Raw genomic sequence first — 27590 nt, forward strand, 5'->3', positions numbered from 1 at the left:
TCCTCCCTGATTGAACTAACCTCGTTATCTCTAGCTTGCTTGCTTGCATATATATACCTGCCCATGGAAATTTCCACTACCTGCGTCTGACGAAGTGGGTATTCACCCACGAAAGCTCACGCTCCAATACGTCTGTTAGTCTATAAGGTGCCACAGGATTCTCTGCTAAGTTGTTTCTAAAACATCCTTAAGGGGGGGGGGTCATTTCTGGTTTTCAGGGGCACCCTAGGGGGCACTCCTGGATCCACTGTTGTGGATTTCAGATAATCCACACAGACTATCCTTTTCTCAAGCTGCTGGGAGTTCGCCTCTCCAGTCAGCATGCTCAACTGACTGGTTGTGATGCCATGAGTCCCCTGACCCACGCGTTGGTCTCCAATTTCTGCCAAGTTCTCCACTAGTTTCTGAGGGAGCACAGACTGCCTGGATGAGCCTGGGCCCGTATATTTTCATGACAGTTTTGCATGGCTGATATACAGCATTTCCCCCCCCTCCTAGTTTCTCCTACAGTGAAGCTGTTGTACCAAGACGGGGCCAGCAGGAGTATTCTTATTCAGATTAAAACCATGCGAACAGCTAAATAATATTCATGGCTTCAACCTTGTCTCCCTTCATGTAGCTACTCAGGAAAATGTGTTCCATCTTGCTATAAATACCAATATGTGAGACAGCTCTTAACCACTAAATCCCAAGCAAAAATTTACATATAGAGATTTATCTTCTTCACTCCACATTACCTAGTTGCCAAAGTTGACCATTTCTCTGCTAGAGTAGAGCAGAAACAAACGTGCTTGCTTTCTGGGAAAGGCAGTTTGGGAGGGTTTATTTGCTGTTCATAGAACAATAAAATAAGGATTTTTACTGTGGCATGAGAAGGAAGTTCTCCTCCTATTTATGACAAGGGTGTGTTTGTGGGTTTGGTTTGGTTTTCTTTGTCTTCCCTTCTCTTACTTAAAGCTGAATTTGAATGGATTGGCTTGCAGCGGTTTTCAAACTTTTTGCAACCAGCAAGCCTGTACTTCAGGGAATTATCCTTAGATGGGAAGTATATAGGTATAAATTTGTAAAAAAATTGAAAAATGGAGTTGGGAAATTACACAGTCTATTTCAATCCTTCACTTGCTCTGAACAGCTTCTTTTCAATCTTTCTTATGGCAAGAAGAATCCAAATATGGCACAGCTTGATAGTATAACTTGAGAGGCAGCTGTACAAACAGCAAACAGAATTATTGTTTTGAGCAGACAGTGCCAGGAAATTATCACTTCTATGCACTTGACTATTCCATCATCCTGGGACAAACTCAGCATCAGAACATAATTGTACATGAAGCATTTGTAGATGTTCAACCAGTCAGATTACTTGACGATTAGCAAAATATGCCTAATTCAGTCATGGATGCTAGAGATGCCAGTGTTTCATTTTCAGCCTGTGTGTCTGGAAAGGGAAACCTCTTTTATCTGAACGAAATTAGAGCAGGACAAAAGGTTAATGTGAAAACGAGTTTTGGGATAACAGATATCAGTGTGGCAGGCAGTATATGGTCCAAAGAATGGAGTTCCAGACTGAATCAGGAAAACTGTGCTCTATTTCTAGCTCTACCATGGACTTCCTGTGTGAATTTTGGATAAAGGTTGGGTTTTTACATCAGTTTCCACAGGGGCAAAATGGGGATAGTGGTGCTTACCAACCTCAGCAAAGTTCTTTGTCTACAGATGAAAGATGCTGTATGGCCCTGATTCAGTCAAAGCACTTAATGCTTTGCTGGATAGCAATGGACTTGGGCTTAAATGCTTTGTTTAGTTGGGGTCTCCTACAGATTATCTTTATTGCTAGCAAGGAAAGTTGTGATACATTTAATCAGATGAAATATGACCAAACTCTACACAATTTGTGTTCATTAAAGTTCTCCACAGCACTTTTTTGGGGAAAAATAGAGGACCTGGCCAAATTCCAATGAGGAATAATTGTGTTCTTCCTATTGAAAAATCCACTGTAGTTATAACTTTTATGTAAACAAATCTGATGTGTGGTCTTGCTGTACTGTACTGGGCTTGATTCTGTGAGGTACTGAGTGGTGATGAAGGTGTTCTGTACCTTACAGAGTTGTGCTGTTAAACAAATGCCACTTTCTGCCTCATGAGGAAGCTGCATTTCAATGATGGGTAGAGGGATTCATTCCTATGTCATTTTTAAACCAGTTTGTAAAGTTCACTGGAATCCCTCTAGGAATGAGAGATTCTTTTTCTGACTCAAAATTTGTCACTCTCGGGGATTGTCTCTTAGAGGCCAGGAGTGGGACATGGGGATTGGCTCACCCGACCATTTTGTGTGACAGCCCATTTCAGTACAAGTGAGAGGAACTCTGGCAAAGTGGGCTGATGGTTTAATTCATTTTATAAAATATGCATTATGGGCTTGATGGACTGTGGTTTTACCAGGCATTGCTGTATCATAGGATGTCTAGAGGGACACCTGCCTAGGGGCAGTAGCTGGAGTGATGCTGCCTACTGTGATTGCCTCTAAGGAGAATGTGCCCAGGGACTACTGGGGAGTGGAGGCAGGCAGCCTCTTCTCACTTTAAAGGGGCACAGTCACTGTGTCAGCCCCCGGCTGTTCCAGGAAAAGGGTGGGGTGTCTCTACTCTACCCCTTTTGGAGTGACTAGCATTGCTCAGAGCACAAGGGGGCCGGGGGGGTGGGGGAGGGCTCCCTGCATCCTCTTCCTATGCTGTGAAAGAGGTCAGAATTTAACTCTATGAATGGAGGTGAAGTAAATAAGGGCTTGTCTACATGAACATTCAGTGCATGTCTACCCTGCACTAGCCTTCCGGGGGACTAACTGTCCATGTGCACCCTGCTGACACTCGTTAACAGTTTGTTAATGCACTTGGAGCCAGTCCTTTTTGAAATGGCACTAGATCAGTGGTTCTGAACCCACGGCCCAATCAGCAAACAGCAGTGGCCCATGTGACATCCATGTACTAGATCAAAGCCATGGACTAGATCAAAGCTCACAAATTAACTGTTAATGTATGTCAGCAGGGTGCACATGGACAGTTAGGGCACGGCAGGCTAGAGTGGTGCAGATTTACACCCCACCTTGTCGTGGGCTAATTGTTCATGCAGACAAGCACTCAGTATTTGCCTTCCTTAGAAGAATATAGGGCTGAGCCCTACCCTTACCACTCCAGGAATGGAACCTGTGGCTACAGGAACTTGATGTTTGTTAAATCTGATGTATAGTCCACACCCAGAGCCTTTTGATATCTTACTGGTTATTTATAATCCCCTCCCTCCCTCAGTGGGTACTCTTCACTCATTATGATACTAGCCGTGAGGACCTGAGCGTTAAATGTTAGGAGGTGGTGTTATGGTGAAGAGAGTGATGCTATGGGGAGCACAAGGGCAGAAGTTATATACAGGAGGAGGTGAGAACCCAACAAAGAAAATGACACTTATAGCAAAGTGGTGTTAAAATATAATAAGTATGAAATGTGTGTGCATGAGTGTGTACTCTATAGAAAGTTAGGAGGAGAGCTATAATTATCTGCTAAAACTGTTACTTAGCCAAGATGAGATGTGGAATGTATAGCCAAAAGATGTAAAATTCATACAATAAATCAGTATCACAAAAGTTGTGGATCTGTCTCATTAGTTTGTAATCGTTCTTTGCTGTTGAGTTGCAGCTAGCAATTATATTATTTGTTTGCCTAAATCTACTTAATTTTCCTCTCTGCATTGCTTTAATCTCCTCCAAAGAGTTTAATAGTCTGTGCCCTGGTGTTTCACCAAGAAAGTGAAGTGTGGAGAAAAGCCATGAGTGAGAATCTGTCTAGTAGATGTGAGTAGGTTTTCATTTCTTAATTAAATGTCAGACTGATGAAGGGTGTTGCAAACAGAAGCTTTCTCTTTTAATCTGGAGAACAGGTAGTGCACAGGCATTGCTTCGCAAATATTCCTCATTCTACTGTGCTAATGTGCCTTGATCCCGGCCTTTAGGGGGATGTCACTAGGGAAGGAAGGGTAAGGCAGACTTCAGGGCCTAGTCCATTCTCCTGAGATCAACTAGGGACCAGCTAGTGCTAATTGTGGTAGTGGTCTTTGGGGTGTGGATACCTGTGGATTTGGAACTGATCTAAATCTCCCGGAGTGTGTTCAGTTTTATCTAGCATCTTGTGATAGCACCCCTGCCAAGCCTATTGCTGCCCACTATGCTGAGGGTCCAGCCTGTAAGAGGAAAAGGAAGGCAGTCCTTTGGGAAATAACTAGTACTTTTGGGTGGTTTACCATGAAACCTGAAGTTCATTTTGTTCTTAGGAGTGCTTTTCAATGTTGCAAACTCAGCTCAAGTTCTCCAAAAGTGTTGCTAAAGTTCTGGAGTCTTGTGAGATACCCAGCCTGGTTCATATGCCAGTATTAACTCTATGACAAAACATATGGATTCATCTGGTTTCATTATGAAATTAGGTGAAGCTCTGAAGTTTTGCCTGCCTCCCACACTTGAGTTTATGGTTTCATTGGAACCTGAAATTTGGGTTGAAGGGGGATGTGCAGACAAACTGAATTCAAAGGAAATTCCCCACAAAAGTGATACCACAGAGTTTCACTCAGAGATGTTCAAGAGTCACTTACACCTTTAAATCATGCCACAAGTTAGAGTATGCCCAAGAAATGCTGCATTCCCAATACAGTGACACGTCTAACTTCATGCAAAAGAAAGGAACTATATTTTGTCACCTTCAAGTTCAAGGATTTTTCTCTCAAGCTTCCAAAACTCAATTTATTTTTATTTATTTATATTTGGGGGATGTCACGTAGGGATTGGCTTATAGGATTTATTACAGCGTGGAATGGAATATGTGAAGCAAGATTAACAATTAATAGCCTTATTGTTGCCTAGGGTCTTCTCAGTTAAGAGGTTTTGCAGAACTTAGGTGAGTTGGCAAGATATAGGTTGTCCTACGTAGAAGGCTTGGTTAGTTTTTGCAGTCCCTGTGCAACATAGCACACGTGGCTCCATCCAGCTCTCCACCACTGATATCCAGGTCGCCAAATCTACATGCCTATGACATATGTACCATAAAGAGTCTCCTACCTACATGAACCCAGTCTTAGGCTGTGAAAACCTTCCTACTCACCTGCTTCTAAGACTTTGTGTACGCTGACCCCATTGCATGGAGTGAGAAGCCATGGAGAGGCACTAAAGCATGTAGCGTAGGAAAGGGCTTGGGGAAATTATTGATAGTTGTAGTCTGTGAGCACTGGAGTCAGGTGTGACCACAAGCTTGGAAGTGAGGGGAGTGCTCTGCCTGGCAGAGGATAGCTGTGTTGGTGCTGGGCCCTGGAGGGCCCTGCACCTTCATAACTCACATAGCTAAGGTTGCCAATTATCCTTCTGGCAAGATAGAGTTGATTCCGATAGGGAAAAGATTGCACCTGCAGTTGGAAGCAGCAGCATCGTGCAGTTCTCTGGTCAGAAGGGTCTCAGAATGAGAGACACCTTTAGTTAAAAAAAAAAGAGAGAGAGAGAGAGAGAGAGAAGCTATGACTGTTGTGCAGTTCACTTTGGGCTTGTCTACACTGTGGTTTTAAACTGGATCAAAATTTGAAAATGCTTGCATACACACAACCCAATCCATCACCGTCTGCTAACTCCATGTTTATCATGAACTCTGCAATCCTCTTCTAAAGTGGACTACATATGCTCAGAACTGAATTAGTTTGATCTATTGTTCATGTGGACACAATTGCTGCGCACTGCTTTTTGCATGCTTCCACTTGCTATCCCATAGTGTTTGCAAATTGGCCCATTGCTGGCCTGTGTGTTTACCTGTGGGCCCTCTGAGCTCTGGTGTTGAGTTCCCAGGATGACCCTCTCCCCATTGAAAAGCTGACCTGGAGCCAGATTTTGTCCATTTGCTTCTGGATTCCAGTGTATTGGCATTCTTGCAATACAAGTGCAATCCTACAACATGCTTTGCACAGATGCTTGGAGCAATGCTGAAACCCTGGATCTCATCACTATCTAGAGAGAGGCATTGGTCCAGGAAGCTTCTGTGGCCAGCCACTGAAATAAAGACGTCTTTCTGGACATTGCAAAGCAGATGCCTGCAAGGTATCATGACTGGGATGCCAACCAATGCCCAGTAAAGAGCAAGTAGCTCAGGGGAAAGTACATTGAAATAAGGGGGAAAAGGAGACAATCTGGCTTGGGACATGTGACCTGTATATTTTTTGGATAAGATTCTATACAATTATAGCATACTTCATCTGAGACACTAGTCAGAGCCTGCACACAACAAAGCAAAATGCCCTAGAATATCCCCTGAGAATTCTATGCCCTCAGTTCTCAGCAAACTACTGCAGTGTGTTCACACAATGCAAATTGAAAATAGAACAGGTGTTCCGTGCACATCCTTTTGGGGTGAGTTGTGTACTGCAAGCTACCCGATGCATATTAAAAAGCTTTGGAATAACTGCCCCCCCCCCATGAAGATATACTCTTCATATGATGTCATTAGTGATTTCCTTAGCGTCATTTTCATGTTTCAGTGTTTCTGTTTCCATCAGTAATGGCAGGCTACCTGCAGGTGTGTCTGTTTCTCTGTGTGTTGGAGGTATCCAATTTCCAGAGGGAACTGTGGAGGTGAGTCCAACATTCAGTGCTGGGAGAGGTGTGCGAATGTGTGAGCTAACGAGCTGTTCTGTCTGAATTAAAAGGTTGCTTTCTTCCTGTGTGATGCTAGCAGAGTGTGATAGTGAAAGAACTGACACCCTGACAGTGGCTACGTCTACACTACCCGCCGAATCGGCGGGTTACAATCGATTGCTCGGGGATCGATATATCGCATCTCGTCTAGACGCGATATATCAACCCCCGAGCACGCTTATATCGATTCCAGAACTCCACCAACCCCAACGGAGTTGCGGAATTGACAGGGGGAGCCGCGGACATCGATCCCGCGCGGTGAGGATGGGTGAGTAATCCGATCTTAGATATTTGACTTCAGCTACGTTATTCATGTAGCTGAAGTTGCGTATCTAAGATTGATTTTCCCCCGTAGTGTAGACCAGCCCAGTCATCAGAGGATCTTTATTCCCTATGCCCCTTCTACAGGGAGTCCATCACCACAACTATTCCACCACAGTGCCTCTGCATGTACAATGATATTAAAATAAAAACAGTGTATAAACTAGTCCAGTTTCCAGTGTCTTGACTCTTGGTACACATGAGAGGAGTATTTTCAAAAACAGATACAAGTCAGGAATTGGTTTATTTTCCCCCAACTCAGTAAAGTGAAAGGAAGTCCCTGGAAATTTGAGTTTGAATCCTGACAAAGTCATGAGTGGTAGTCTCCCTAGTCCCAACTCCTCAATTGTCCATGTCACAAGATGATGTCACTCTTGGGGCATTAATAAAAATTTGCTCCTCACTTTCAGTTCAATGGTGCTCTTGGAAGTCAAAAGTCAGGTATTTTTAGTGGGGAACAGAAGGGTTGGCTGGGCTGTATTTAAAAAGAAAAAAGATGCACGTAAAACTTTCAGGAGACATGGGGCATAGTTAATGGATTTACATGGTTCAGATGTGCTACAGCTTCTCAGAAATTGTTACACGGGGTGCCAGTTAAACAGCAGAACTATTTTAAAATTGTACTGTGTATCTACAAAACAATGTTTCATTTAAGGCGGCGATATTTAACAGCTCTGCATACTGGTTTGCATTTCTGTGTTCAGGAACCGCACTTTGGTGGGAAGCTTAAGATCCTAAGAGTTGATATTTAATATGTTTTGAGAAAATATATGCCTTGTAAAATTCTGTTTTCTGGGTTTGTTTAATGTTGTTTAACTAAGGAATTGAAATATAGCGCTGGTAATTTTTAGTAAAGGATAGATGAGTAGAATTTGTGACTGGGCAAGTACATTTTCATGACTGTTTTGCCCAGCTTGTTTGAAAGAGTTCACTGTGTTTTGGTTTTCAGGTAAACTACTAGGTGAAATCTCTAAATCTCATTGTGATGGGTTGGGTCACAGAAGCTCCCTTGGAGCTGCCAACTGATGTGCCAAGACTACTTCTGTCCCTGCTTTCCCTGCCAGCTTGGGACTCCAGCACCCTATCTCGTTGAGCCAGAAACACTAGTCCACTCCAACACAGACCCAGGGTCTGAACCACGTGCCCCAAAACTGCAGACTTAACTGAAAGCAACTTAAGAAGTGTTCCTGCCCTTAACACTCAGATGCCCAACTCCCAATGGGGGTCCAAACCCCAAATAAATCTGTTTTACTCTGTATAAAGCTTATACAGGGTAAACTCATAAATTGGCCACCCTCTATAACACTGATAGAGAGATATGCACAGCTGTTTGCTCCCCCAGGTACTAATCACTTACTCTGGGTTTACTAATAAACAAAAGTGATTTTATTAAGTATAAAAAGTAGGATTTAAGTGGTTCCAAGTAATAACAGACAGAACAAAGTAAGTCACCAAGCAAAATAAAGTAAAAGCATGCAAGTCTAAGCCCAATACATTAAGAAACTGTTTACAGGTAAAATCTCACCCTCAGAGATGTTCCAATAAGCTTCTTTCACAAACTATACTCCTTCCTAGTCTGGGCCCAGTTCTTTCCCTGGTACAGTCTTTGTTTGTTCCAGGAGACATCTTAGTTGGAAAGCAGGGGTGTTCTCATGACTGGCAGCCCCTTTGTTCTGTTCCACCTCCTTTTATAGCTTTGGCACAAAGCAGGAATCTTTTGTCTCTCTGGGTCCCACCCCTCTTTCTAAATGGAAAAGCACCAGTTTTAACATGGATTCCAGTATCAGGTGGCATGTTCACATGTCTTGTGATACCCCAGCCTCCATTCTTCCAGGATTGGCCTGCACGTACCCAGGAAAGTTTGCTAGTAAACAGAGCCATTTACAGGTCGTGGATTCTGAAGCACCCTTAATGGCTTCTACATAATATGTTTACATCAGTAATACAAGTTTAAATCTTATTCTCCTAACTCCAGACATAGAAATAATACATCCAAACAAATAGGATGAACACACTCAGTACGTCATAAGCTTTGTAATGATACCTTACAAGAGACCTTTTGCATAAAGCATATTCCAGTTACATCATATTCACACTCATAAGTGTGTTTCTATAAAAGATTATGGAGTGCAATGTCAGACCTTTGGTCATGGCTTAACTCTGGCTTGTACCTTCCATCCCTGGGAGGTTCTGGGTCTGAGCCCCAGGTTGTTGAGATTTGTGTATAGACAGAAGAGGGTTTGAACCCTGGGCTTGCATTGCAGTGTAGACATACACAGTGTGTGTTCCAAGCTTTGTACATGACAAAATGGATTTGTTTGTTTAGATAAATAGAAGTGTACATGTATAGGGAGCTGCTACTTGGTTCCAAGGGACAGCACTAAGGTTCTAAGGCAATGGGAAGATGGATTATAAGGAATTATAAGGAATAGCACACAATAGCATCTAATTTGATTGTACTATACAGAGGAAAACCTTGAATTTTAATTGAAAGCCTACAGATATATCAAGAAAGCACACCACTCATGGGGTCACCAATATGAAGTCAGATTGCAAGAAAGCATCAAATGTTCCATCATAAGTCAGCATGTTATGTTTTAAAGCTAGGAATGATAATACTTGCTGTTTCTGTAGCACTTAGTGTTTGAAGGATGGTGCAGACATTAACTAATCTTCACAAAAGTTGTGTGTTGTAAGTGGAATAAAAGTGAAAATGCTTTGTACATTCTAAGTAGCTTGTACAGTTTGTAAACAGATTTGGTGTTGTTTGCATGAAATGCATTATAGAAAAGTAAGATAACATTATCGTTATAGCCTATCTTCTGTTTGCAACACGAACCCATCACACGTCACACACTTTGAAGTTTCTGATCAGGAAACACTCATGACTGCAATAGCAGGAAGCTGCATGTCATGAGTGAGGTATGCTTCCGAGTTGTATGAGGATAGCCTACTACTGGAGTAGAAGGGTAGGCTGCTGGTGAGGACGATGTATGCTGGCAGAGCTGTGCAGAGGACCAGGACTGGAACAGAAACTACAGGTGAGATGGAAGATTCTTTGGCATAGCAGCGTAGAGAGCTGAGACTCCAGTTGCAGGAGATTTGAGGTGCAGTAGTAGAGCCATGTGGGAAAGTTGTTATGCAGTGCCTTCCAGCATTATGTCGGACTCTGCCTTAGTGCTAGCATTCTGTCGCTTACTTTAAAAGACAGAAATCACATTTCCTAGGACTGAAAAGTTACTGATCTGCCTGAGATGAGAGAGGAGTTGTCTCATTCAAATCAGTCTGCTGCTTAAATATCAATCTTTAGCCATGATATAATCCTATTCACCCATCGATCTCGAACATTTTAAAAGGTATGGATCATAACCCCCATTTTACAAATGACAAAACTGAGGTATAAAGAGAAATGACTTTCCCAGGGTCCCATAACAAATCTGTGGCAGAACTGTGAATAGAGACTGGGCCCTCTGGTTCTCAGTTTTGTGCCTTATATGCATTTCTAACCCACTCCCATAATTCAAGGTTCTTAGTGTAAAAAGCAGAGAAGGTTTTAAACCTAAACTGACAATAGGTAGGCAGATGTCGAGCCATATCTACTGATGCTATTATATTTACTTATCATTCAAATAATGCTATCTACAAATTGTGCCCGTAGCTCAACTCTGTGGAAACATATTTGCATTACTATTACCCTGTACTCCCTCTCTGTCTTCAGTTTGTTGGGGCAGGGATTGGTTCCTCTGTGTGTTTGTACAGAGCCTTGCACAATGCGGCCTTTCCCCTGTGGGTCCTTTAGGTCCTACAGCAATACCAAGAATAATCCCCTTTCCCTACCCCACCCCAAAAATCTCACACTTCTGAGAAACTTCAGATTCAAAACTCTGGCTTGAACCTTCCATCCCTGGGGGTTCTGGGTCTGAGCCCCAGGTTGCTGAGATTTGTGTATAGACAGAAGAGGGTTTGAACCCTGGGCTTGCATTGCAGTGTAGACATACACAGTGTGTGTTCCAAGCTTTGTACGTGACAAAATGGATTTGTTTGTTAGATAAATAGAAGTGTACATGTACAGGGAGCTGCTACTTGGTTCAAAACTTTTGTTGGTAGGGCTTCTCTATCTAATTTGCCTGAACTGCAACCCTGAATCTGAAACAGGCCCTCCCTCTTGAATGCTGCCTACTCCCTATCAAAACTGTGGTGAATGTTGGATTCAACTCTGAATCAGGTTCCAGACTTCACAAGGTGAGTTCCTCTGTGGTTTGTGTGCCCCCCATGCAAGTCTTCTGTGCAGAATCTAATGAGCAGAATCTGACTTGTAAAGCTCCATAATTTACTTTTTATCGAAAATATTGCTGGAGTTTCATTTGCCTTAAGTATCTGATTTCTTTTGTTGTTTTGTTTTAGTTTTTAAAAATGAAGATTGATGGATTATTGATGACTAGCCTCTTCTATGTAACCATAGATGAAGGAAAGTTGTAGTGCAAGATTCCTCCACTTCTCCTCTGTGGTCTCCCTGCTAATGTTATTGAAAGTCAATACCATCTGATGGAAACGTGATGGTCTGTGGGAATTGAATTGTTGCACTCAGTCAGTCTGCTAAGACCTGTAATGAGCCAACTAACTGAATTCTCATAGGATACTGGCTGGCCATCATATGGGCATGATTTTCAGTGACCTAGAGCTAGAAATTTCCGTATCTTATTCCAAATTTCCTGATCCCTGAACTCCTACCCAGCCCCTCAAGACCATTCTAAAAATGCTGTTTTTACATTTTATTAGTACAAACACAGCATGCAAGTTCCAAGAGATTAACAGTCTCTCCTGCTCATAGAAAGAACAGGAGTACTTGTGGCACCTTAGAGACTAACAAATTTATTTAAGCATAAGCTTTTGAGGACTAAAACCCACTTCATCGGATGCATGCAGTGAAAATACAGTAGGAAGATATATATACACAGAGAACATGAAACAATGGGTGTTACCATACACACTATAACGAGAGTGATCAGTTAAGATGAGCTATTACTGGCAGGAGAGAAAAAAAACCTTTTTGTAGTGGTAATCAAAATGGCCCATTTCCAGCAGTTGACAAGAAGATGTGAGGAACCATGGGGGGAGGGGGGGGGGGAATAAACATGGGGAAATAGTTTTACTTTGTGTAATGACCCATCCACTCCCAGTCTTTATTCAAGCCTAATTTAATGGTGTCCAATTTTCAAATTAATTCCAATTCAGCAGTCTCTTGTTGGAGTCTGTTTTTGAAGTTTTTTTGTTGCTTGTGACTCAAAACTAAACACTGAATGAATACATTTTATTTTTTAAAATTTGCCTCATCTGTAGCAGAGCCAGGCTATGATCTTTTCCTTAGAACCTAACTATGTTTTACCTAAAGTTCTCTTCCTCTCCCTCTTTTAAAATGTTTTGTTAAGGCAGCTGCAATTGTTCCCTCTGCGCTGCCCCCAAGAGTGAATAAAGTGTTTGTGGTTTTTTTAATGACCCTTGTCCTGAGATCTGACTCTGTATAGCCAGCTGCTGGGAAGTAGCAGCAAATTAAATTGCAATGTATAGTTCCTTGGGAAAATAGTGAGTTTAAATTGAAAATACTGACAAGCTGATTTAATAGAGCTGCTTTTGAGGGTGCCACTCTCCTCAGTTCTTGCTGCTCTATATCATTATAGACCCTGGTGGAATTCACTCTTCTTCTCTGTAATCCAACCTATTCTCTGTTTATCAGCTCTCTCTTTTGTGATCTGCCTCTGTCTAAATAAAAGTGTTGTTTGCTGCTCCTGCATGGTGCCAGTAAGAACTGGCCTCTGTCTGTTTTCAAGCCTGTTACAAGATATTCCTTTTTTAACATTATATATTTGTTTTTTCTTCAAAATGCAACATTTTCCTCCTGTCATAATACAAGGGACTTAGAATTTTCAAAGCCTTTTTCTGGCAAATCCAGGAATTAGATTCTTGTGAAGACCTTCATAAAACGTTGAAGACTTGCTATATTAACATACATTGATTTAGTCATAGTGTTTCATTACAAATAAGCAAGAATCCTGTAATATCAGGAAAGGTTAGGGGAGCAGTAGAGTACAGTATATTATACTGACAGTTCAGTTGAAACTGAGTCACCGTTGGATTGAATTTGAAACATAGGGAAGGAATCAGCTGGTAAATAAGTCATGAGTTTTACCTCCAATTTCTTTATATCCACAGACTTGCCACTGGTAGGCATAATGGAACTCAGACAGAATTTCAAAGCTGTGCTTTGGGCTTGTATTTCTCTAAAGGTGTGTTATCACTAGCAATATATGTACTCATGAATATCTGTCTGGATCCATAGCTTTCTGCCAACACTCTGAGGTGGAAATCAGGGACAGCACTTATACACAAACCCTCAAAACCAAGGACAAAGCCAGAAAAAAAAAATCAGTCTGAAACAGTCTCAAAAACACAGGCAAAGAGAGGAGGGAATTTGTGTAATGCCCTTCACGGTATTTATTTCATGTTTTTAAAAGAATATTCTGTCTGGGTCAAGAATTCTTTCTGTTTTAGAACCTGATCCAAAGCCAATTGAATTCAATAGAAGGGCTCCCATTAACTTCAAATGGCTTTCGATCAGGCTACTAGCTGGCAGGAAAAATAATTTATGGGAAATTTTCCCACAAGTCTTTTCACACCACAGGGAGAAGGGTGAGGGGAAGGAATTACACCAGAAATATTCATGAAAATCCTGCTGTCAACTTTAATTTGGCCGAAGAAATTAACAGATTTCTTTCAAAAAAAAAAGTTGTTCATCTACTTCTTAAATCAGTTTATGCTGCACTCAGAGCCTGTTGGTAATGGAAGTGAGAAATGAGACCCTCTATTAAGTGAAACTTTGGATGAAAGATCATGCTTGGATCTCTAGTATCCAAGTAAAAACCCATTCACGGAAGATAATGAAACTGGATCTGGTTTTTTGCCTGACAATCCTGATGTCAGCACAAGCACCCTGACTCTATCTGTTCTTTATTTGCAGATTACATACAAAGCTGTTGGGTCTTTGGATCCCAGTGCTGACTTGTCCAGCCAGAGGGGAAAGATCTTCAAACTAAGGAATGAAACTCACCACCTCTTTGTAGGGTTATATCCAGGGACTACCTATTCATTCACCATCAAAGCCAGCACAGTGAAGGGCTTTGGACCTCCCATCACAACACGTATTGCAACTAAAATTTCAGGTACGGCACTGGGGGAGAAGGGAAGAGGCCTGGCCTTGGTTTGTCCTTTGTAGATCTAAAGTGAGCAAACTAATAAAGCAAGAAAAAATGACTTGGCGTAGTATCTCTGTCTGCAGGATAAGATAGCTCCATAAAGGGTTGTTAGCTTGGCTGAAGAATATATATGATCTGCATTCTGTATAAATACAGGATGGAAATCTTTGAAGAAAAGCTCCAGTCATCAAAGATGGTTTTAACAAGTTTCAGCAAAGAAAAGAATTCAGGAAGCAGTGACTATTGTCCCACAGGTTCTGATAGATAAGATATAGAAGTGTGGGCTCTTAAAGGGTTCATTGCTAATTACTTGCCTATCCAGCTGGACCCAGGCAACATGGTTTTGGGCATCCCAGGTCTAGTGCTGTTGTAAGTGCCTGATCAATGCCTATAACTGCGTATTACTGTATGGGTGTGTTGAGTGCTTAGGCATTTTAAAGTAAGTTTGGAGCAACTGTGTAAATACCATTTGTCTTTTGGATGTAATAAGGGAATTTATGGTTGTATCCCATATTAATAATGATGATAATTTCAATACCATACAAACTCTGTGGGGCAAATTTTTAAAGTGGGCTTCCCCTAGCATCCACATTTGACGGGGGTGTGTGAAAATAGTACCTCATAATAAATATCTGATTTGTGGATGCGGACAATGAGTTAGATGACATCATTTGTTCCCCCCCGCAACTGACTATGAGTGTACATTTACACCAGGTGCCTGGTTTTAGAGAATCCTTTGAAAATGTGGTCTTTATATCTTCAAAATGCTCCACAGGGAGTGATAATAGAGCTAGTTAAATAATCAGAAGGATAGAGCAATGGAGAGGTCTGAACAAGGAGAAAGGTAATTTTGTTATTCCAAATGGGACTGGAGAAAAGATGGAGAATCCAAGGCAGGTATCTCCAGGAAGGCTGTTAAAGACCACAGGAGCTGCAGAGAAGGCAGCTCTTGCACCTGCAGAGAAAGAGGAGGCTATTGCTAGATGAGTTTCAGAGGAATTGGATAGGGAAGAACCAAGTGCTGGATTAGATTTATGGAAAGGTTTTACAATTAAAATGACAGCACTGGGATAACGTGTTATTCACCTGGTTCATTTTTTCACCTCTTTGAGAACAGTGAATAATAGGAATACCTTTGACTTTGCTTTATATCATTACCCAGCAGAGGAAAGCTTAAGGCAAACCTTGAGTGCAGAATTTTAGTGTGCAGATGTCCTCAGACAATTGTGATGCCCCAAATCATAGCCAACTGCCTTATAAAACAGTGCACTGCAAGGCATTTTTCTGCTTTGTGTTTAACAACAAATTTTGAAAGAGGACAATGTTGCCAATGCACTAGACATAAATGAGAGAATAAGCATCAAATAACCATTCCTTCCACTTATCATCAGCAGGGTTTGAACTGCTGACTTTCAGCACAAAAGTGCAGATCTCCATACTTGAGCTAAAGTAGTAACTCCATTAGCTAATATCAACCACATAGACTGTTAGCCTGCATGTGGACCTACCGCTAGAAGGAGACGGCGCACACTCTGCACACTTGTAACATAACAAAGATACAATTGCACAATAATGCTAGTATCTTTCCCTCTCTAATTCCATTTGCTTTTATTTTAGCATTCTGTGAATATTCAGAAATCAAGTTAGAGTAACCCCCGTACTTGACTGCACATGAGCAATCAGCTCAGTCTGTCCTCACAGGCTTCTGAAACATCTGGTTCATAGTACGTAGGCTCAGAGGCTTCACACAGGCAATAGCATAGTCGCTAACACTAGATCATCACATTGCATGGACACTCGTGTGTTTATAACTTGAAAGCTCTCATTATGCTTGTCATAAAACCAATGCCCAAGAAGGCAGTGTTCAGGAATAAGGATTTTTGTGTTGAGCTTTTGATTACTAACATGTTTCCACCTATTGTAGTGTTTTTATGGGACTTTTGGTAATTATTTTTAATGACCAGGCATGCCTATCTTGCCGCAATGTGCACGTATATGTTTATAATCATAATCTCTTGGTAACTATTAAGGGCCCAATTCTGCTCCTGCTGAAGTCACTGGCAAAACTCCTGTTGACTTCAGTGGGCCCTAAATTAGTAAACACCATGCAGCTGTATAGTAATTATGTTACTATTCAATGGTTGCCAAAAAGCCAACATTTGCCGAGCTATCACTTAGCTTTTTCATATTTTAAGTGTAAGGGAAAACTGGTATGTTTCATATACGTGCATAGTAACTAATGCAAATACTGATCACTGAATTACACTCCCTGTTATTGTTACCCAGTCCTTCCACCATGTGTGTTTCATTCACCAGTTTTGTCTTGTCTTAAAGTATGATTGTAAACTCTTTGAGGCCAGCGTAGTCTTTTACTATGCCTGTAATGCATCTGGCACAATAGACTGTGCATCTCTAGAAAATATTGAAATACAAATAATACTTCATAGTTAAGGTAATTATCCTATAACGAGCTTTTTTATTTAAAAGCTTCCTTAATATAGAGTTTCTTATATAAAGATGTCAGAGATTCATTTCCCCCATAAAATCATCACCGTTTTATAGATGGGAAGATGTTAAAGGAATAGGGAAGTAAAGTGACTTGCGCAAGGCCTCAAAATAAGTCAGTGGCAGAACTACTAATAGAAAGCAGGATCTTGACAGTTTTCAGTTTCTGAGACATCATCAACTTGTAAACAGGCTGATTTGACCTGGAGGTCATGGTAGAGAAATATAGGACCTCCCACAATGCAGTTTTACCAAGTCACTTTTCTGAGTTATAGCTGTACTGAGTGGAACTAGGCTATTCATATAACATATTTTCTGCATTTAATCCCTCCATGTTCTTTTTAGCTAAAGGCACTTGCATGAAACCTGGATCTTTGCGCCGTATGGGATTCATCTGCTGCTGCTGCTTGTTCCCCACCTGAAATCCTAATGCTGTTTGTGGTATCTGTACTTCTTCCACAGCAAAAAATGGTGTTGTCCCAAACAGGAGTCTGATTTCAAGTGGGGAAGCAAGAAGGGGAGATAAGCAGCAGAAAAAACTAACTTATAACAAAGTCAATATTGTGTTTTCCTGAAAATGTCCCTAGTACTAATTAGTGGGTAGACTTAATACTAAAAATACAGACTATGTAGTTGTGTGTGTGTGTGTGTGTGTGTGTGTGTGTGTGTGTGTGTGACAGTACTATGGAGCTGAGTGTGAGATAACCTGGCTAATTCCCACACCTCCCTAAGCATCTTCTGGTCCAAAATTTATCTTACAGCTCACAAATGTTCAGCTTAGCTCAGGCCTAAACAGTGAAAGTTGCATCTCAGGTGTAGGAAGTGTAATCTAGTGATAAATGCTGGAGAATAAGAGTTGGGACTCCTGGCTTCTATCTCAGCTCTACTGTTGACATACTATATGACCTTAAGCCAAGATAAGACTTAACCTCTGTGTGGCTCTCCATGTGAAAATGTAGAAAATGAGGCCATTTTCACAGGAGTGCTGAGGCTTAACTAATTAGAGAGAGATTTTCAAAGCCATCTAGGAAATTTTTGAGTCCAATTCCCATTATTTTTTTAAAGGGAAGTGGGTGTCCAAATCTTTTAAACAGCTTTGAAAATTTCACCCTTAATGCTTGTAAAGTATTTCAACATCTCAGATGAAAAATGCTAGCCAGGCTCCAAGAGTGAGTCATGTTATTTTGCCATAGGTCCCCAAAACAAAAACTGGTGGATAATTTACACATTGGTCTCTATTCTGCCACAGCACCATCTATGCCTGAATATGACACGGACTCCCCCTTGAATGAAACTGACACTACCATCACAGTCATGTTGAAGCCTGCTCAGTCCCGTGGAGCACCTGTCAGGTAAAAGGTTCCCTCTTCTCATTTCTCTCTGCTTTTTCTTTCCATGCCCCCAAGCCACGCACACACCTGTCATTCATGTCTGAGAATGTGGCTGCTCTGGACATATGCTCAATAAAAGGCAGCTGTGCTGTAGATTCTACCTCTCCGAACTCTCTACAAATACCCTCACCTATTTGCATTCTGAAGTTAACCTTAGGAAGAGATTGATGATACAGTGGCACTGGTTATTGACCTTACAGTATCCCCTCCAGATATATTTGCAGGGTTGGAGCAACCATATGCAGAATCATGTACTGGGAAGCTGGGTCTTTAGCATCGCCTTGCCAAGGTTAACTAGTAAGAGTGTAGTTGTAAAAATGGTCTTTTTGTATATTATGATTTTGTAAATAATGCTAGAAATACCCCAAGGACCCTTAAAACTTCTCTGTGTCCTAGTTCAGCATCTGGACCCAACTGAATTCCTCAAGGCTTCATGTTATAATCTCAACCGCTGCTCCCAGTTCACCAGCTGAGAGGAGCACAGATTCTGACCCCAACATCTGAGTGAGGTCAGATTGCATTGAGGCTCGGCTTATACTCCAGGTCTGCTGTTTTAGGCAAGCTGGGATTCTGCTCACAAAGGTATTTGTGGGCAGGAAACCACACTCATGCCCTTGTTCTGGAGCTGTGACATTGCAGACCACGTTTCCAGAAATCCCTGAGAAGGAGGAAACTTGCATTGGTGAAATGGGCAATGTTGGAATTTAGAGTGTATTTGCAGATGGTATATTGCCTTTTAAAAAGTGTGTTCTTTAAGGGAAATTCATGGTGTCAGCACAGAAGACTAAAGTTTTCTATTCAGCCTTTACTGATGGCAGTAGGACAAGCTTCTCTTAACTCCCCCACTGCATCATATTCTGGAGAAATCTCATTTAGTTCACTCTCCAAGCCTACTTAGTGTTTGCCAAGGTTGCCTAAGACGTGAGTTAGTGCTGCTTGTGATGGTGGCTGTTGGGAGATTTGCTCAGAAAGAACTGAGCTAAACCCACCAAAACACTTCTCTAAGCCACCCGACTACCATTAGCTTCTCTTCTCCTCTCATAACTGCCTTTGATCCGGAGCTCTCACATGCCTGTTGTTATACTATTGAAAACAGACTCTGGGAGTAAAATTCCAAAAATGCCAGTCTCATTTTCTCAAGTGACTTTAGGCCCATAAGTCCCATTGACAGGCTGTTTTGAAAAGCTGATCCCATATCTGCTCCAACATAGCTAAACTCAATCAGTTTCCAAATTCTACAGTTACTTGGTTTAATTAAATGTATTATATGAATCGGTGGTCAAGTCTATAATGAGTAGCAATTTGGCCAGACAAACTCTACGATACTCCTAAGTGAAAGACCCAGTTAGACTTAGGGCAGATCCTTCTTTATATTTCACTTGTTGATCTGGTCGCCACTAACCTTTCCAATTTTCCAGTGGTACCCATTTTAAAGTTCTAACTCTCATTTCTTGTACTCCCAACATGACTAGAATTAAGATCCCATTATCTGAATCCTTTAGAAAGGTTGCTATGCTGGAGGAGAGCGGTAAATGTTCACAGTTTTGGGGGGTTTTATTCAGGGGAACTTTCCTATATTTCGTTTTGCCTCCTGCTGCCTGAAGAGTGTTGCTATTTTGTCTTTTTATTGAACAGCCTTGCAATTTTTCCAAAGCCCAATTCGCTGCATTTTTACCACATGCTGTGAATAATGTCTTTTTTTCAGAAAATAAGTCCATTATGAAAATTTTCCCATGGCATTTCTATGAATTTTCAGTCAGGTTTCTATTATATTGTAGTCTCTATTATACATTCATTTGCAATGAGAAAAATATTTACATGCTACACCTAAGTGATAGGCTTACCTGCTGTAATGACCCTCATTTTCTTGACTTATAGATCGGTTTAAGAAAAGGGGAATGGAGTTGAGTATTTGGGGAGATTCTAGCTTTGTATTAACTTTTGGAAGCAGGCTGGGTGTGGGTATCTTTCAGGGCTTAGCCATGTGCACTTCTGTGTGTGTGTTTCCTGCTTGAAAGGTATTTTCAGTACAATAAGGAATTGGAACTTAAAGGAGAGACTTTGTAAGCAATTTTAGAACAAAGACTGTCTCTTCCTGTGTGTATGTACAGCACCTAGCACAGCAGGGCCCTGATCTCATTTGGGGTCCCTATTGTTTATTTGCCTGCCAATAGTGCCTAATCAAGTGAAATGCTGCTGTTTAATAATTTGGGGTTTGATTATGCCAGACTTCTGCACTGGGGTATAAGGATCCTTCCCTTCGTGCACCTGCAGCACAATCACACTCCTGTTGTTTGGAAGGCACAAGGTGCATGTGAAGCTTGTCCAAAGGAGCAGAGTTATGGGCTCACTTCTTCACCACTAGTCAGTGAGGCAGTCTGAGTGGATCCTGAGCCATGTAGCAGGTTGGCAAGGTGGCTATGCTCGTTGGCTCTCCAGTAGGCGTTGTGCCACCTACCCAAGTCACAATGCCTCCTGGAACATCCACCCTCCACACCCACCCCTTACTCACAATGGTCCTTAAAAGCATAACTACTTGGGTTAGGAAGAAACTTCCCCTAAGTGGCAGTAACTCATAATGGTGCATAATGGGGTTCCATTCACCTTCCTCTGAAGCTTCTGGTACTGACTACTTCCAGGGCACAGGAATAGATGGTTGATTGGTTGATCCAGTATGATAGTTTTTACTGCGCCTTTTATATATATAGGCCCTTTTCTCCAGGTTTAAACGTTTCTATTATAATATTTTTCTATTGTGGCGGTATAAGTAGTAACTACACAGTTATGGTTACGGACATAATCATTCTTATTATCATTGCCTCTCTGGCTTTTGAGAGGAAGCCTATGAGTATATAATTAAAACTAATGCACGCATACAATACAGCCGCATAAATTACTCTGTGTTTAAGTCTGTCTGCTGTAGTATATCTGGGGTATAGACAATACAGTGTAGCCTAAAGAGTCATACTTAGGTTATTGCTGTAGGATATTTTAAACAAGGGTTCATTGTATATCAGTTTCATTTAGAATTAAACTAAACTAAACCCAAGTCACTTTCAATATTATGACATGACTGATGTCCAGTGTTGCTGTATTTTTCTTCACGGTGAGTAGCTAAAGGGAGGTTGTTTAGCAGGCACAAAAGCTTGAACTTCTCAGTACTCACGATCTGTAGCTAGCAATAACAGAGACAAGGTGCTCTGATACTATGAAATGAGGACACTGTAAAAACTTAGATAATATTTTTGAAGAATTTCTCAAAATGGCAGCAATTATGAAGTATCTGTATTGCCCCAGAAGCCCAAGCCAGCAGCCTTAAAATGTTGGATGAGTTGAGATCCAGGAGAATCCTTTGAAAATGCTGCCTGCAAACATCTCAGTGACACACAGTGTCAGGAGTTACAGGACATAGTGCTACACAAGAAGTGCCAGGCTCCATGCAAAGCTTCTGCTAGTTGGAATTGTATTGATTTGATCAGCTTTCTATCTGAAAGGCATCAGTGAAGAAGCAAGAGACTCCTGGGGAAGGAAATGGGGAACATTAAGTGAGCTGAAACCAAAATTAAAAATTCTTCCTCCTAATCTTTAACTTTTGAGTCCTGATGTCACCCCTCTTGGGATTTAACAACAACAACAACAAAAAAAAAAAATCTTACAGTAATGAGAGGCAAGGAAAAAACCTCTGGGAGCTGCAGCTCAGGGTCGGCAAAGGAACTACTTTTTGTGTTGATGTTTTCCCTAAGTTTAATGTTGAAGAATGAAACTTTGGCCTGAAAAATATTTGAGTTATGACAGAGTGTCCTTCCTGGGCTGGGCAGCCTACACTACCCCTAGGAGTTGCAGGGTCCTTCCACCTCTATACTTATTTGAACCTCTGCTGAGTAAAGCTGAGTCAATAACTCTTACCGAATAATCTAGCTGACATATTTAGACATTCTGTTGGTGTATTTTCCAGGAGCAGCCTATGACTATCTTGAATTCATTCTCTCCTTGAAATTATTCCTAGGAACAGGCCCGGTGCAACCATTTAGGCAAACTAGGCGGCCGCCTAGGGCGTCTAGTGGTTGGGGGCACCTAAAAGTCCCATCAGGCGAGGAGGTGGAGTGGAGGTGAGCTGGGTGGGGGGCGCGCGGGGAGGGCGGCCTGGCAGTATCGGGGGGGGGGCGCACAGGGGAACAGCTCCCCACCCCAGCTTACCTCTACTCTGCCTCCTCCGCTGAGCACACAGCCCAGCTCTAAGGCCTTGGCTACACTCACACTTTACAGCGCTGCAAGTTTCGCTGTCAGGGATGTGAAAAAACACCCCCCTGAGCGCTGCAAGATACAGCACTGTAAAGCGTCAGTATAATCAGCGCTGCACGCTACACCCGTAAAGGATGTGGTTTACATACAGCGCTGGGAGAGCTCTCTCCCAGCGTTGCCGCTCTGACCACACTCACACTTCAAAGCGCTGCCGCGGCAGCGCTCCAAAATTCGAAGTGTAACCATACCCTAAGTCTCCTCCAATCAGCGCCGCAAGCCTGGGTGGGGAGGAGAATTAGAGCAGCGCCAGCGTGCTCAGCGGTGGAGGCGGAGCCGAGGTGAGCTGGGGCAGGCTACCCAGGTAGGGTTAGCTTCTGCGGGGGGAGGTATCCCCAGGCAGGGTTAACTGCCAGGGGAGCCGGGGGAAGGGGGGAAGTCTTCCCAGGCAGGGTTAGTTGCCGTGGGGGACGGGAGGGAGAGGGGTTAGCTGTCGCGGTGGGAGGGATAGCTGCTGCGGGGGGGGCTCTCCGGGTCGGATGCTGAGTTAGCTGCCTTGGGGGGGGGCAGGGTTAGCTGGGTGGGGGGTGCAAGGTGGAAGTTTAGCCTAGGGCGCGAAACTTCCTTGCACCGGCCCTGCCTAGGAATAATTCTACATCTTTGAAATGTCCATAAGAAGTTTCTTCGAGAGTTGACTGTTTCAAAGTCAAGCGGGGTTGTTAACTTTTGGCTGGAGGCATAGATCGCTTAGTGGTATTTCTCTTCCGTGACTGGGGAACTTGAAATCCTCTCTCAGGCAATATTCCTCTCCCCTGGTCCATGCATCTCTGTCTCTTCTTTGATTCTCAGACCATAACTCCCCATCACTACTCTTCTATTACGTTCTCTTTCAAACCATCCTTTTCTCAGTCCACTCTCTTCTCTCTGTCTCACAGACTCTTGAGAACGGAGGTCTTCAAGTGCTGGTTGGCAAGTGTTGGTGTTATGATCTTGTTCTGGTAGCTGCTCACTTTCTCTGTTGTTTTTGTCACTGGCGTTCTTTTTCACCTACCTGTGTTTCTAATGCACCGTATGTATTTCTGTTTTCATGGAACACTGTTTGCAGGCCTGATCAGCTTGATTCTGGCGTGAGGGAAGAATGAAATGAATAAAGAAAGAGGTATAAAGCTAAGAGCTTTACTGGGGTTCTCTTTTTTTTTTATCCCAGTTGATGGTTTTGGCGCATACATCATGGCAGCTGCACAGCAACCTGTGCTATTCAGTTCATTGCCTTGAGACTTCTTAATGGATTTTTACTGGCTACATGTGAGCTTGTCTGTCCTTTATGTTGATAATGAATTCATTAATTTCATGCAAAAGGGTTGCAGTTTATTGTTTTTAAAGTGAAAGAGCCCTTGCATAGCTAAACACATTACACCTCTTATAAATGCTTGAAAGTAAATAAGAGAATCAAAGATAATGACACAGCAATGTTTAAATCATGCTCCTAGTAGTCTTGATGACTCAGTTGTGGTACAGCAATAGGCACATACATGCCTTGTCTTACAGAGTTTTGGTTGGCTTTTTGTAAGCTGGTATTCAAACGCAGAGTGTATGCATCACATGACTTAGTTGAGGGGATGGAGGGGAAACAGTTATCACACTAGATCTATTAGCTTTATATTATCTAATAATAAATAAACATTATCAATTTTGTCTGTATTTATTAACATTTCTCATAATACACCTTAGGATACATATTCTGAACTCACCTGAGCTGGGTTTCTCCTGCGTAGTGTTCTGCTTAATTTAGGAAAGAGTTTGAGGGTAAACTAACAGGAAGTGTTTTCTGCTAAACACAGGCAAGATTTGTTTGTTTGCTTTTTCTTTAATGTTTTTGTGAATTTGAGTGCTGGTGAAAAATGTGAGCTGCAGAGACTGATGTCACCTTTGTAACACCAGAAAAGATACAGCACAGGCAGAAGCATTACAGGCTTCCCTGAGCCATCCCATTAATGTGCCTTAACCCTGATGAGTAGAGCTGCAAGCCTTGGTCATAGGCTCCTATCTCTGCCGTTGTCTTAATGGGGCTGGTTTTTAAATTATACCAGATGATTTTATCACCAGTAAAAAGATATGCAATTATCAGAATAATTAAATGTCATGCTTCAGGGCACAAGGGGATCACTGTAAGGGTCAGGAGGAACTATTTAATCCTTTGTGTATATACAGGTTTGGCAGAACTTGATTTTTATTTTTTGTCAGTTCGATGGATAATATTGATGTTTATTTTTAATCACTTGTTTCATTATTTTTCTATTCAATTTTTCACAGTTGTGCAAAATTATGGAGTGTAACCATTTTTCCAGTTTTTCTTGAGTCAAATGTTCACAATGGTGGGGAATTATAGGGGACAGACAATAATTTATTTAATGACAATAGACATGATTCAAAAAGTCAAGGATATATAATCATCAAAACACAAATTGTCAACATCCTGTGTCAAAATATGCAAGGTAAATATCCTTCTATCAAACTCTGATAAGTTCACAAGCAGCATTTTTCTTAATTTGGTTATCTATAAACTGTGTTTGTTATCAATAGAAATATTTCTCATTGGCTTGTGTGAGAATGGTGAAATCAACATTTACCAAATAAATCTAATGCTCCCAAGCCTATATATACAGTATTGCATAATTGAGTAGGTTCATTGTGGGTTTTTTAACTTCCTCGGAAGCATTAGATTTTGGCCACAGAAAGGCTGGATACTAAACTCTGATCTGAGAGTGGGTGTTCCAGGAGACATTGTGACTTGGGTAGGTGGCACAGTGCCTACTGGAGTGCCAATGAGCACAGCCACCTTGCCAGCATGTTACATGGCACAGGATCCACTAAACTGTCATCTGAGTACATTGTCTCTTAACAAGTCATAGAACTGCCTTAACCTATTTATTAGCCTTCATAAATATAGCTGCTTTGACATTGCATGACCTGCTGTGCCATACCATCTCTTCCGTAGGGAGCTATAAATGTGGTTAGAAAATCAGAGGGAGAAGTTAGGAATTTTTACACATACAGATATATAGATAGATAGATAGATATTACAATATTTTAGCAATTAAATCAATGGTTCGCCACCAGGGTACATGTACCCCTGGGGCTATGCAAAAGTCTTCCAGGAGGTACATCAACTCATCTAGATATTTGCCTAGTTTTACAACAAGCTACATAAAAACAACAAATTAAGTCAGTATAAATTAAAATTTCATACAGACACTGATGTGTTTATACTGTGGTATATACTATACACTGAAGTGTAAGTACAATATTTATATTCCAATTGATTTATTTTATAATTATGTGGCACAAATGAGAAAGTAAACAATTTTTCAGTAGTATTGTGCTGTGACACTTTCGTATTTTGATGTCTGATTTTGTAAGCTAGTAGTTTTTAAGTGAGGTATAACTTGAGGCAGGGCCGGCTTTAGGAAGTGCCGGGCCCAATTCGAATATTTTCGCCAGGGCCCCGGCAGGGATGACTTAAAAAAAAAAAGTAAAAAAAAGTCTTTCATTTCTTAGCAACCGGTTCCCTATAAAAAGTTCTGATTTAAGGGCTGTGCCACAGTAAGTATTTTTTGTACCAATAGGGATACCATACATCCGTATTTTCCTCCTGGATGTCGATTTAAGAACCAAAAAGCCTGACATGTCTGGGAAAATACGGATGTATGTTAACCCTACCTAAAGTTCTTTTTTAAAAAGATGGGCCTGAACTAGAAATAAGCTCCGTTTCATGTGTGTGGGTCCCTGCCACTCCCTCGGGGTGTGCACATGTGTGGGTCCCAGCTGCTCCCTGCCCCCTCATTGAAGCAAGTGTGCAGGGTTACTGCTCTGAGAACTGCAGGGCACCAGTGGACATGGAGCTGGCTGGAGGTGGGGCAGAGGGGGGTGTGGCATAGGTTGGCAGGGCTGGAGACAGAGGAGTGCGGGACTGGCTGGTTCAGGCATGGGAGTGGCGGCAGGGGTTGGCTGGAGGTAGGGTCTGGCTGCAGGCAGGGCAAGAGGTATGGGGCAGGCTGGAGACAGTGGGGTATGGAGTGGGCTGGCTGGCTTCAGGCAGGACACAGGAGGTTGCGCATAGGTTGGCAGGGCTGGAGATAGAGGAGTGTGGGACTGGCTGGCTTCAGGCGGGGGGTGCGGCAGGGGTTGGCTGGAGACAGGGCAGATGGTGCGGGGCTGGTGCGGGCAGGGCAGGGGGTGTGGCAGGGGCTGGCTGGAGACAGGGCAGGGGATGCGGGGCTAGCTGAAGACGGGCTGGCTGCAGGCAGGGCAGGGGGTGCAGGGCTGGCTGTGGGCAGGGAAGGGGGTGCAGGGCTGGCTGCGAGCAGGGCAGGGGGTGCGGAGCTGGCTGCAGGCAGGGGCTGGCTGCGGGCAGGGCAGGGGGTGCGGAGCTGGCTGCGGGCAGGGGCTGGCTGGAGACAGGGCAGGGGGTGCAGGGCTGGCTGTAGGCAGGGGCTGGCTGCAGGCAGGGCAGCGGGTGCAGGGCTGGCTGCAGGCAGGGGCTGGTGCGGGCCAGGCAGGGGGTGCGGGGCTGGCTGGAGACAGGGCAAGGGGTGTGGGGCTGGCTGCAGGCAGGGGCTGATGCTAGGGCCAGCTCTACTGTTTTTGCCACCCCAAGCAGCGTGACGAATTGCTGCGGCTGACGGCGGGGGCAGTCCGTGTGCCGTTAGGGTGGCAAGCGCGTTTTCACGATGGTGGCAATTCAGCAGGACCTCTGTCTTCAGCCAGAAGACAGAAGCTGCGCTGCCATGGACAGCTGAACATAGAAGCTGCCGCCGAATTGCCGCGACCGTGAAAACACGCATGCCGTCCTAACAGCACAAGGCCTGCCCCCGCCGTTCGTGGTGGCAATTCGGTGCACTGCTTGGGGGCAAAAACACACAGACTGCTGCCGCTTGCAGATTGCCACCCCAAGCACCTGCTTGGAATGCTGGTGCTTGGAGCCGGCCCTGGCTGGTGCGGGGCTGGAGGCAAGGCAGGGGATGTGGGGCTGGCTGAAGACAGGGGCTGGTAGCGGGCAGGGCAGGGGGTGTAGGGCTGGTGTTGGCTGGGGGTGCAGCAGGGGCTGGCTGCAGGCAGGGGGTGCAGGTACAGGGGGTACAGCCCACTCTGTACAGTGACTGCCCCTTCCTTCTC

The 27590-nt window shown here is 42.9% G+C and overlaps 1 protein-coding gene across 5 annotated transcripts in view; it reads left to right on the forward strand.

The window, feature by feature from the left end:
• Positions 1-27590, forward strand: part of PTPRT (protein tyrosine phosphatase receptor type T) — a 715857-nt gene that overhangs the window by 518396 nt on the left and 169871 nt on the right. For all 5 annotated transcript variants that reach the window (XM_075072298.1, XM_075072299.1, XM_075072301.1 and 2 more), the window contains exons 10-11: positions 14046-14247; positions 18035-18137. In XM_075072298.1, coding sequence (XP_074928399.1) covers positions 14046-14247; positions 18035-18137 — 305 coding nt within the window. The remainder of the gene's footprint in view (positions 1-14045; positions 14248-18034; positions 18138-27590) is intronic.

The sequence above is a fragment of the Chelonoidis abingdonii genome, chromosome 14 (genome assembly GCF_003597395.2).
Source record: "Chelonoidis abingdonii isolate Lonesome George chromosome 14, CheloAbing_2.0, whole genome shotgun sequence".
In the NCBI taxonomy this organism is placed as follows: Eukaryota; Metazoa; Chordata; order Testudines; family Testudinidae; genus Chelonoidis; species Chelonoidis abingdonii.